The sequence below is a fragment of the Pygoscelis adeliae genome, unplaced genomic scaffold, assembly GCF_000699105.1.
Source record: "Pygoscelis adeliae isolate BGI_AS28 unplaced genomic scaffold, ASM69910v1 Scaffold350, whole genome shotgun sequence".
NCBI classification, from domain to species: Eukaryota; Metazoa; Chordata; class Aves; order Sphenisciformes; family Spheniscidae; genus Pygoscelis; species Pygoscelis adeliae.
Window position 1 is genome coordinate 1,013,262 of NW_008823889.1, and position 12,675 is coordinate 1,025,936.

Consider the following 12,675-nt stretch of genomic DNA (forward strand, 5'->3'; position numbering starts at 1 on the left):
GCTCTCTACAACTACCTGAAAGGAGGTTGTAGCGAGGTGGGTGTGGGTCTCTTCTCCCAAGTAACAAGCGATAGGACGAGAGGAAATGGCCTCAAGTTGTGCCAGGGGAGGTTTAGATTGGATATTAGGAAACATTTCTTCACGGAAATGTTTATCAAGCATTGGAACAGGCTGCCCAGGGAAGCGGTTGAGTCACCACCCCTGGAGGTGTAGATGTGGTGCTTGGGGACATGGTTTAGTGGTGGACTTGGCAGTGCTGGGTTAGACTTGATGACCTCAAAGGTCTTTTCCAACCTAAATGATTCTATGTTTACATGATAGTCATCACTGTTCATAGTGATGATTTATTCAGTATTGCATTTCAGAAGATATTATACAAATTGATTATGGGTGACAAAATCTATCTCATAATGATTCTATCATTAATATTAACAATTTACAGTATAAAAATTTGCATATGTAGTATCTGAAGTATTTCTTCAGTTCTTTAATTAAACCAATCCTGGGTGATGCAGGGCACATGACTTTATTGTGTGATTTGGCCTTTCTATCAAATTCCTATTGAAATTCCCCAGCAAATCTGCTGTTTTGACATGAAGTACAGAAGCATGCCCGGGTTATACAACTCTGTTGTCTCAAGAACTGTGGAAAAAATAATGTATCTCATGTTTTCTTGAAAGAACATGCCCTTTATAATACAATCTATCTTTGATACACTGATAGCACATGTGGTCATAGATATTAATTTCTAACTTTAGGACATGCTAATTCCATAAGGATTAGTCAAACCAAAAGGTTTCACATTTGCAAGTGAGCTCTCTCAAACAAGCTCTGCATGACCTCAGTCCGATAATATTGATGTATTATCTACAAGTCAGGTGATAGCACTTTTGAACTCCAGAATTAGATTCAAGCTTCTTGCAAAGCTTTGAAACCTGAAATCAAATATTCTCCAGGAATTAAAAAATAAATGTTAAAATAATTGCTCTCATTAATGACAAACATGGTGTTTTTAATTGGAAACACCTTTAGTAACAACTACTGGCTACACTATCTATATGGAAAATAGAAGGCAAATACTGTAACACTTCAGGTCCTGTTAAAAATTTAGTTTAACATAAACTGCTTGTCAGATGAACCTTGTTTTTGACACAAAAAGAATCTGCTTTCTCTAAAAAAATCCCAAATTTCAAAAAAACTGCCGAAGTAAAAGTATTCCACTCAGAAAACTAAAAACATTTTCACTGCAATCAAAGTTATCCGTGGAAAAAGAGGAAAGAAGTTCCTTTGCCATAGCATCTGCAAAATGACAATATGATGTGTATCGTACCTCTCAAGAGTTCATAAGCTGTGGCTACCTAGCTTCAGTCTGGATTGGCCTGAGATCACTTCCAGTCCAAGATACTGTGCAAACAGAGCTGTATGACATCTCAAAGCACAAGCTGATGTCAGTAAAAAACTTGTATTTTCAAATGAAGTTTTGACCTCAATAGAAGTAGCTTAAACTGTTTTCCTATTATTTTTAAGTACATAGTTTTTATGAAGGTTGCGATTAATGTTTGATACATGCAACTAGCACATCATACAGTAAAACGAGAGAAAACGGAATGAAGTTTTAATGAAAACATGAAATAGAAGATCTTTAACCAGGCAGCCATTTCATATTGTATTTATCTTTTGAAGAACATCACTCCTCCACATCCAAAGTCACAAACATAAAAAAAGAAAATAAACAGGCAACATTTTTCCTCTATTCTCCCTCCTACCCACCACCCTACCCATCCAGTAGACTGCATTACATCAGATAATATATTCTGACCACCTAGCACCAACCTGCTTCCACTTGCAGTATCATCATTTTGGATAAACTTTATCTATTGTGTATTCCATCTCCTCCACCCTCACCCGTGTTCAACAGAGATACTCAGACCTAGAGCCCTCGCTTTTGAAGGTCATTTGAGAATCCATGCTTGACCTAGAACAAAGGAGAAGTCTTTCCGACTCATCTGTGTACCTTCGTGCCCAGAGCTGCTCTCCTGCATTCGCTGTTCGAGGCTTCAGAGATAGTGTTTCAAATTTCACATAGGTCTCTTTTGCAAGGTCAGCTTCCTTTGCAGTTTTTGGTTTCACATGAAGTTTCAAAACTTTGTAGAGTAAGAAGAATATCAAAGGTAAAACAACCACACATGCTGCACTGCTGGCCAATATCAGGATAGAAAACTGAGAGCTGCTTTCATCATTTAACCTATCAGTGGAGAAAATAACGCACTGCTCTTTTGTAGGTGGCACTCCTTTGGGTGAGACACATGCCATATATTGAGTACTAGGTTGCAAACCATCAATAGTGACTTTGTTTTTGCTAGAATCAGTGCTCAGAGGCAACATATCTTTCTCACCGTACTTTGAGTATAACACAGTCACTGCAGAGTTGCTTGTGGCATTGACGGTTTTCCAAGTTAAAGTCACTCTTTCATCGGTTTCGCTGATCACTCTTAGGTTCTTTACAGTAACATTTTGCTCAGCCATACCTGCTGTATTCAATGAAATCTCCTCCCCCTTCTTGCTTATCTCCCCAGTCTGCTTTTTGTTTCCATTTGCCACTGCCTTTGAATTTTTCTTTCCATCAAACACAGGCCTGGATTGCTTCTTGTCAGTAAACCTGGTGCTCGTTGATCTTTCAGTGCTAACCAGTGCTGTGGTGGTTGGTGTGGTAGGAAGAGGTGTGGTTGTCCTCTCAGGTTCCTGCTTGGATTTCTCCTGAGTGGTATTCTGTCTCTCTGCCTCTTGCTTCCTTCCATACTTCTGGGGTGACACAGTTGTAGTAACTACACCAACCACCGTGACAGTAACAGCATTTTCTGACATTACTTCACTTGGCTTTACATCTGTATTCTCCTGCGTCCTTGTATGAAATGCCTGTCAAGCTTATTATGGACCATCTGACACCCTCTCCAGGTGTTTCTTGAATTACTACAGGAAAATGCAAAAAGTAAAACATTTTAAGAGGGAGCTAAAGAGAAAGTAAACATTATTAGACTACTTCTTCCCTAAAGTTATTTCTGCCAGAAGGAATCTCATGTATTAAACTTAACAAAAAAAACCCCAAACACCAAAACACAACCAAAAAAACCCCAACAACCAACCAAACCCCACACACAAACTATGGAAATCCCTGCCATATTATATTATTGCAGGAAAGTGCTCAGCTTAGGTCAAAATGGAACTGAATGTCTGGAGGAATTACAATATAATTTGCAATTTCACCAAGTAAAACAAAACCACATAAAAAAAAAATCAAATGTCTTAAAGCTGCTAAGTGACCAGGAAATACAAGTCTCACTGACTTCAACTGACACGGAACACACTAGCCATTTAAAACATTTTTGGAAATTACCTTTGTCTTAAGATATTTCAGTCCTTTGGACTATTACCTTCTTCAGACCTATGATTTAAGATAACTGCTAACTACTTGGCATTAGCAAGAAACACTTTTTAAAGTTACTGCATAAATATCTATCATAGCAGCTAGAATGATATCAATCACAGCCTCTTTAGCATTCAAGATGGGTGTTGCAAATAAACAATAAGTGTTTGCAAATAACATAGAAAACAGGATTTTGGAAAATCCTGTGTTTACAATGCTGAGTTTTAAGTGGCTCGGTTATGGCCTCACTAGCTTTTTTAACATGAACATTTTGAACCAAAATGGAGATTCCAGTAACAAATTCTCCTTTCTGCTTTTCAGCTTCTCAGTTAGGGCACAACTATCCCAACCTCTATTTTCCTTTATCCTTCCCCCGCTTCATCCATTTCCCCCCTCCACGCACATTGTTCTTATCACAGACCACACCCAGAATCAGTCCAACAGTCTGTTGGACCTGTTCAGACCAAGACCTAAACAAAGGATTTCATAACAGCTGTTGCACAGATTCAATTGCCAGCTTGATGCAATACCTGGTCCATTGTTACTCATTATAATGATCTCAAAGCTTAAGCAACCCAACAATTTCAGGCTCTCCCATTTCCTACAAAAGAGCAGTTATACCTGTATAGTTCACTGGTATATTGTCTGACCTAGTCCAAGTAAGCTGTGGTGTTGGGTACCCAGTTGCATCACAGCGTAGCAGAACGTTGCTTCCCAGCGGGGAAGTGATTTTTGTCGCCGACGTCATCACAGATGGTTTAAGACACTGCTCTAACTCAGCTCTCTGGAACAAGATTCCTGCCAGGCTCTCAGGTCCACTACATGAAACCAGCGGATCAAGCAGTACAACTGAGTTGTCCACAATTTTGGAAAATTCAATTAGTTTTGAAATGCGACAGTCACAAAACCATGGGTTGTCCTGCAAACCTGAAGCAGGGAGGGAAGAGGGGAAAGAAAAAAAATAATAATGTTGTCAGGCAGTATATGGATATTGTGATTACAGTATGACGCATGACCAAGTACAATCAAGGAGAATCATGGACCTATTCTGAGTTAACCTTTTCTCTTTCAATTTGTCATTTTTGTTCGGCTGATTGGTGGGGGAGTTTTTGCAGAAGTGAGGAAGAACAGTATGAGCGTTTATTAAGCTAAACTTTTTCTTCATAGAACTGTACAGGAGCATAGTAATATACTGGCACTACCTTTGCTTAACTTTGCTATTTATCTAGGAAAAAACACTTTGAAAAGATGTCTTAAGACCAATGATACATTTTCACCTGCCTGTACCTTCCGGAAAGATAGCTTCTCAGGGCTATTGCATCCTGTCACTCCCCCCTGCTCTTAGTCCTTCTTTGGGCTCTTACAGTTTGATCTTCTCAGACCCTTTTTTCAATGCTTGCAGAGAACTTGATGATTTAAGGGTTTAGAGCTTACACCAACATCTCTGCCCCTTGAAAAAAGGATAAAGGCTAAGGAAACAAAGCTTTAGGCCAATAAAATGCTTATCTGGCTCTGAACTATACCAATATTCTTAGAAATCTGGCTTCAAGTTAGGACAACCTCTGAAATACATTCAAAAAGAACAGCAGAAGAGTAGAAAATGGGAAGGATCCTGAAAAAAGCTGATTACTACAGTATTTTTATGATGGCACACAAGAACGCTCTCTCTCCTCTTCTGTTAGAAGCTATAACGTTTGCTTGTTGATTCCAAAGTCTTTGAAAGAGAGGTTTCTCCCTCTTGATGAACTTATTATGGTGAAAGAGAGTAGCTATTTCTGAGGAATAGAAGTCTAAATCCTCAGCTGGTATTGATTACTCCGCTATGTTGACCTTCATAGAGCAACAGTGGCTTCACCAGGTAAAACACCACATAGCATATCACTCATGAGTTCAAATATTTTCTCATTTGACTTATACTTTTGGGCATACCTTTTTCATTTTTTTCAAGTATTAATAATAAACAGAACTTACAGTCTGAAACGAGGGATGGTATGCAAGAACCCTTCACTGTTGAATTTACAGATTAGTGCAACAGACAAGTTATACTAATTAAACCAAAATTAAAAGAAAAAAAAACCTGAAACACCTGCTAATATTGTTCAGTGTGTATTTTTAGGAATTATCGAAACAGCTACTGGAAAAATTCTGCTTTTTGTTCTGGAAGAAACCTGCAGACGAAAGAATACATGAATAATTAACTACTGCTTCCTTTTATCACCTGACCAAGATTAGGTTATTTTAAGCACAATGGCAGTGATTGGTTAAAACTGTGGTAAACCCCAATTAATCCCCACTCTTTAAAACAAGACTTGACCTGAAGAGAATCCATGACTTTGACATCACAATCCAGTTTCACCCCTTCCAGACATAAGAGATTTTACATCTATTCAATACTTATTGCCAGCTGGAACGGAGAAGGAGAAATCAAGGAAATTGTATCAGCAACCGCTTTTCTTAAAAAAAAAAGAAAAAGAAAAAAAACCCCACCAAAATATAAAAAATTTTCCTGTGACCTTCACACATATATTCACAAGCAAAAGAGATACCATCTGAATGTTTTCCATATGTCTAGGCACATCAACTGTTTGTGCTCATAAAAATTCTGCCCAACCAAGCACATGTGTGTAACTATTTGTGCTCATCTTTTAAATTAGGCAAGCTTTAGTTTGTAGTTAGAGAGAGTTAAAGACAATATTCCTGTAATTTTTTTTTTTTAATTCTCACTTGCTTATAAAGGGTCAATTGTCCTCACTATGTTAAGAAAGTGACTATATGAGCGTTTGAAAATTAAATTCCCCTAAGGTATAAGAGGGAAGACAGGATCCCCTTGAAACGAGGCCTCAACTGCCAGAGTTCCTCCATAACAAATGCAGCTAAAATGACGTGAACTCCCAGCATGGGCTCTCTGCTATCTAGAGGACAGAAGCACGGCACAGCTGTGCTACAAGCAGGCGGCAGGGCAGGAACTCTGGGTCCGCGGCGTTAATCAGGACAGATCTGCAGCATCAGTAGGGCTCCCATCCCACATACCAGGCAGCAGATTCTCCCTTACATTGAACGCTACTGAAAATATTTCTTCTGCGACCTTTCTGCATCCTACAAGCTTTACTGCAGGAAAGGATGGGTTTTATTATTGTTTCTAATACTACTAGCAGTGCTCAAAGGCCTTTCTAATAGAATCATAGAATCATTTAGCTTGGAAAAGACCCTTAAGATCATCAAGTCCAACCGTTAACCTAACACTGCCAAGTCCACCACTAAACCATGTCCCTAAGCACCACATCTACGTGTCTTTTAAATACCTCCAGGGATGGGGACTCAACCACTTCCCTGGGCAGCCTGTTCCAGTGCCTGACAACACTTTCAGTGACAAAATTTTCCCTAATATATATAAATGACTGGCTTTCATATTCTCCCAGTGTCCCAAAGAAGACCCAAGTTGTTACAATAAGTATCAGAAATTGACAAAATAGAAGGAACAATGAAGCAAAGATGGATAGTCCTTAGATTGGATGGTTGTTTAGTCCAGTGTGGGACACAGGTTTGACCATCTCAGATCATTCTGAAGGCTTGGTTTCAGCTTCAGAAGAAAGCTGTAGTGCCAGAAGACTCTGTACTCCTGTGCTTTAGTGCAAAGAAAGAGTTATTTCAGTTAGTCACCTCATCTCCCCCATCCATCATGCTTCCCAGCAGAACTGGCTAGAGAAGCAGGACTTATATAAATACATATAATATATACAGCTACAGGAGTTCCTTCCTTGCCTCCACGGCTCATCCCTTCTATTTATCTGTGTCTTGTCAATATCTAACAGTATTCACATTATTTTTAGTAAACTTGCACAGCCATTATACGTCCTTAAGTCATGTGAATTGCCAAAATGAAAAAGATGAAAGCACTATTGAGTTGGAAGCAAGGATAAAACATTGAATTTTATTATACTTCAGTTAGCTATTGAAGAGAACAGAAATGGGAATGTAAACCTAGTTTCCAAACTACAAAGGGCACTCTGAAATTTAACAGCTTGTGTTTACAAGATGGTAAAAGTGAGAACAAACACATGAAAGAATAAAGAAAAGGTTAAAAAAAAAGGGAAAAAATTAAGAAACTAGAAAAAATGGGGAGCTTTAATAAAGGACTGAGATGGAATCCCCTCAGGAAAATAATTTCCTAGGAAGAGGAAATAAAAATAATGATAAGTCTCCAATGGCACGTGTATCTGATGCAACAGCAAGTCTTCATATATTCTGGATTGTTTTGTAGAAATATTAAGGCAGCTTGTTGACCTGAGAAAGAAATACTAACCATGGCAAAACAAACATTGATAAATATTTATGCATTGCAATACACCAATGCAGTGTATTTTAACATTAAATATGGATTATAAATTGTTCTAAAAACCTTTCTTTATTCTAGATTTAGCATATTTTAAATTTACTCTCACACATTTATATGCATGCTTGCATATACAATGACAAATATATGTATGTGTGTGTCTGTGCATGCACATTTCTGCAGTCTTCTCAATGAGCAGGGTTTACCCATGCTGTGTCAATATGGACTTTAGCATTCGAAATAGCTAGGAGCGAAATTTCCTTTGTAAATCAGTAACCAGTCTCAGACCATAACTTGTATAATATACTGCTTTTCAGTTGCTGTAAAATGGCAGTATGTGAAATATTCAAGTTTTGGGCCGACGGAAATATTCACCACAGCTTGGGCCAACCTACCCAAGGCTCTCTTCCAACTGAAGCTACAAAATTTTTGATCCATGGTTCTAAACAGTAAAGCCCACTGCCTGCACTGTGTCCCAGTGTTTCCTACACACAGTAATTGCTAGGGAGTAGTTTCAGGAAAAGCAGCATCTACCCAATGGCCCAACATAACAGCTGGGAACCTGATGGACCTGCAGCATTTCAAATTTTTGGTACCTCTACATGCAACAGAGGCAAGATCTCATCTAACTGCCACTCTGTCAAATCCTGGATTCCTCTGTTCCTCTCAGTGACTCACTAGATGTAATTTTCCATATGGAAAATGCTACTGCCATCATTCACGCCAGAAATGTCAATATCTGTACAGCAGCCAATGCTGAAACTTAGCTGTGATTTGGATAAAAGTATTAGGCTATAGCTCTAGAGGTAACCAAGAGAGGACCAGATGAACTCACGCACTGGTCCCTCGATCATTTCCACTGCTTAACTGTCAGCTCACTCCACAGCTTTGTTTTGAACTGTTCCAAAGGGCGCTCTCCAAGACAAAGCCAGGTGTGGCTCCAGGGACAGTTTGCACTCCAGAGATTGCTCCCTGAAAGGCTTATGGATGAGACCACACCAAGGACGGCTCTCTCCGTCCTGTTCTTGCCCCCAGTGTAAGTGCAGCAGGCTTTGCACCTCCAAAACTATCCTGCATGCCTATCAGCCCATCAGGCATACAACATACCCCTGCTATTTTATACTAGAAAAGCACAATTCCATGGGTTGCAATGCAATTCTCACGTTACTTCAGGCAGTTTGAACTGATGAAAAGACACCTCCACCCACACAGTTACATTTTAGAGTCACTGCAGCATCCCGTAGAGCCCACAGAAAACCAAGGGCTAAATCTTACCAAGTGTGGAACAGCCAGTCAGCTTTAAAGAGAGCTGGCCCTAAACTGTGTGGATGAGAGCCAGAGTGAGCCACTTGGCCATAGGGCCAGGAATCATTCCCTGACCCTCTTTCATTTAGCATAGTGTCCACACAGAGGAACATCATACAGTGGGAGGTAATAAAAAAACCCCCGAACTCCTAAATACAGAGATTATGAATTGGAATAAGGAGATGCTAGCCTGCCCGTCCCCTGGCAAAAGTAGTCCATGGTTCCTCCAAGAGTCCTTGAAGTAAACGTGGGGAACCTGAACTTTCTCTTACATGCAACCTTCTTGATGCTCAGTCAAGACACTGAAGATAAAATTGCTTCCTGGTGTTAAAAAATACATATGCACAAACCTTTGAGTTTGGGGCTTTGCTGTGTTGATCTTGTTAATTAAATACAAGTGACAATCTTTTTTTGCCAGAAATAGGAGAGAAGCCAGCTCAAGCCATAACTGCTTACACTAAGTAGAATCTGACTGCTGTTTTCCTGACTAGACAAAAACAGCATTTATTTGCTCTGGCTTCCAGCTTCTAGCGGAGCTCTCGCTGCAGTTACCATTCCATGCAGGCACATAGGTCAGGCTGAATGTTCCCACAGAGAACGCCTGGAGCACCTTGAGCATCAAAGCGTGCAATCATGGGCATCACATTTTAAGATAAACCTTTTTTTTAAAACCCAAAAGAGTCCAAAGGCAATCCGTAACTATGGTAGAAAATGAAAAAAAAAACCACCTCACAGTCTATAAGAAACTGGTGAAAGAAATTGTGTGATTAATTAAGGCAGCAATCAGGGAAGGAAAATGTATGAAAGGTTACTATAAGGGATGGTAATTAGTTTTTCTGTATGTCCATCTCATGTAGGACAAGAGGTAATCAGCTTAGTTTGCAGTAAGGGAGCTTGAGGTTAGATATTAAGAGAAACTTTCTCACTATCCTGATAGATAAGCACTGGAAGAGGCTACCAGAGAAGGCTCTGGAATGGTCTGGCCGCAGGCTTTAAGAACAGCACTGACTTAACCAGAGCAGTTCAGTTCATCTGGATCTGCATCCCAGCAGGCTAGAGGCCTTTTTGAAATCCTTCCTGATCACATACCTCTGTGATCCTTATCTCCATCTCAGAGAAGGAGGAAGGATAGTTTCTCCTCCCTCAGGCTCCAGCAATCCCGGCAGAGACAGGAGGGGTGTCAGAGAGGAAGCAATGCCACAGAGCACATCTTGCTCCTGTTGTTCTAAGCCGATATCTCCTATGGTTGGAGCATTATAGAGACATCTCAACTCCTAGGTCATCTTTCTAGCCTGACAGTTTCTGTCAAACACTCATTCCTGAAAAACAACTGCTTTGTAACAGTCCATCAACAGCAACCTAAGGACGAGCCTCTGGCAGTGAGTGTAAGTGGCATAACTACAACTTTGCAAGTTCCAGTAATATAGATAATAAAACTAACACTTAGTGGAGACTAAGTAAGCTTGTCAAAATAACCCATGACAAAGAGCACTGCACTTTCTAATCTCCAGAGGAAAGGGATGTTTTCTTATTCACTATAGAGTTTCTTATATAGCAAGCACTGTCTGTCTGTGTTGGGATATACTCATCAGAAGGCTATGATGTCAATGAAAGAAAATTCAGCTAATTATTCACAGCTTACCTAAGGTAGATTTACTCAACACAACACAATGAAAGTACTACCCGGCATTTTGCATTCTCAGATCCAAATCTATAATGACTGCACAGACCCTCCCTCAGCACGTAACATTAAGAAAAGAGAAGCAAGGTACTGTTTGAACCCAGTGTGCATTCCCCTCTGGAGATCAGTGTTCAAACCCAACTGTAGTTCATAAATGAAAATGATCCAAAGGTCACATCCCAAGTCTCCAGAGAACTCAGTGCTGGCACAGAGGGTTTGTCAGGACTAGAGGCGGCTGGCAAAGTGCCCGCACCAACAGAGCCTGCAGATGGTTGCCAGGGGGAAGGGGAGGAGAGAAAAGTGTGTGTGGTTTGGGGTTATTTTGGTGTTTGTTTGTTTGGGGGTTTTTTTTTGGGGGGGGGGTCTTTTGGTTTGTTTTTTTTAAGTGGTGAGGGCTATGTAAGACAAGGAAACCAGATAACTTCTGGGACTCCCACATGAGATCATCAGGAGGATTAGATCTAGCACAGTCAGCTCCTACTTTACTGCCTCCTGTAGCCATCAGTGTGGGGACAGGGAAAGGGGTACTGAGCTGGACTTACTTTTACAGATTTTTTGGGTTTTTTTAGTCCTGAATAAACAAAGATCCTATTAATGCTGCAAACCTACAGTCACCATGCATGTGAGGAACTCGCTCAGCCTACTTGCATCTATTAAGTTACTTATATACAATCTCATCTGAATCAGAGTTTCAAATTGCAGCTTCTGCTGTGAAACAAAACAGCTGAACATATGAACACTGAATAGCGGCGGTTGAGATCAAGAAATTGGAAATACTGGGCAGTACAATGCAGGGCAGATCTTTATCAGTGGATATAGAACTACTGCAGTAGAGAGAGCCAGCTGGTTTTCCTCCCTTCCACCTGCTACACTACACTACACAAACATCAAAACATGCACTTACACATAAACAGCAACAGAAGAGAACACTTTTCTGAGACTGCAGAAGAGAAAGGGGTTATCTGCAAGACTAGGAAGTGGAGAGAAAGTGTAAGATAAAGCACAAAGTCACAAACAGAACTGATGTGATGGTATACTAAACAGATGGAATAAAATTATGAAAAAAAATCAGTCTGGCCAAACTATTCTTAAATACTTATCTTAAATATTATAAAAAGTACTGTGAAGTTGTAGGGATCAGATTCCTATTTTCTCTCTCATATTCAACACGTAAACTGGGAAGAACTTCCAACCCAAACTATTCTATGATTCTATGATTCTATGATAATCAGTCAGCTTTGGAGCAACGCAAGGTCAACAGGAGTCACAGGGAGAGCAGAGTTGCCCTCTTTTGAGCCACCAACACTATCTGCAGCACTGTGTCTCAGGACATATGAGCATCTCTTCATATGAGCATCAACTCTAGCTACTTGTTTGGCTTGTGAGCCACTGGAAAAAACAGTTGCAAATGGACATGCTTGCAGTTGCAACCACATACGGTGATGAGGGAAATGTCATCAGAAACACAAGTTTTGGAAGTCCTGCATTTATATGGATACTGAATACTCCATATGGCCTGTATTGCTGTAGACCAGAATCTCGTAGATTTTGCTTCAGTTCTATAACCTTGAGATAACAACATACACAGAGGTCACCATCTTCATTTTATAGTTGTCTGTCACCAACAGAAAATAAATAAATAAATAATCACAGAGCAAACCAGAAGACTGACCTGGATAAAACCCACTCTTCTGAATCCCAGGCTGGTCCCCTACCTGCTGTCACTTGCAACTTAACATTTAGGTGCATTTTAATAAGCAACGAGACGGGCTGTTTAACGTACCCAAAATGACTCTCTGGGTCACCAGAATGTCTGTGTTCTTGGACAGGACAGCTTCTGAGAAGGGGGGCCAAATGTCCATCAAGTCTGATGGCAAGGTCGTTAGCTTGTTGCTGGATATGTCCAGGTAGGTGAGGTTTCTCAGGTACCGG

General features: G+C 40.1%; 1 protein-coding gene across 1 annotated transcript in view; it reads right to left on the bottom strand.

The window, feature by feature from the left end:
- Window positions 1-1,911: 1,911 nt before the first annotated feature.
- Window positions 1,912-12,675, bottom strand: part of LRIT3 (leucine-rich repeat, immunoglobulin-like and transmembrane domains 3) — a 12,435-nt gene continuing 1,671 nt past the window's right edge. Inside the window, 4 exon segments of the mRNA XM_009334920.1 lie at window positions 1,912-2,872; window positions 2,874-2,970; window positions 4,046-4,351; window positions 12,527-12,673. Coding sequence (XP_009333195.1) covers window positions 1,912-2,872; window positions 2,874-2,970; window positions 4,046-4,351; window positions 12,527-12,673 — 1,511 coding nt within the window.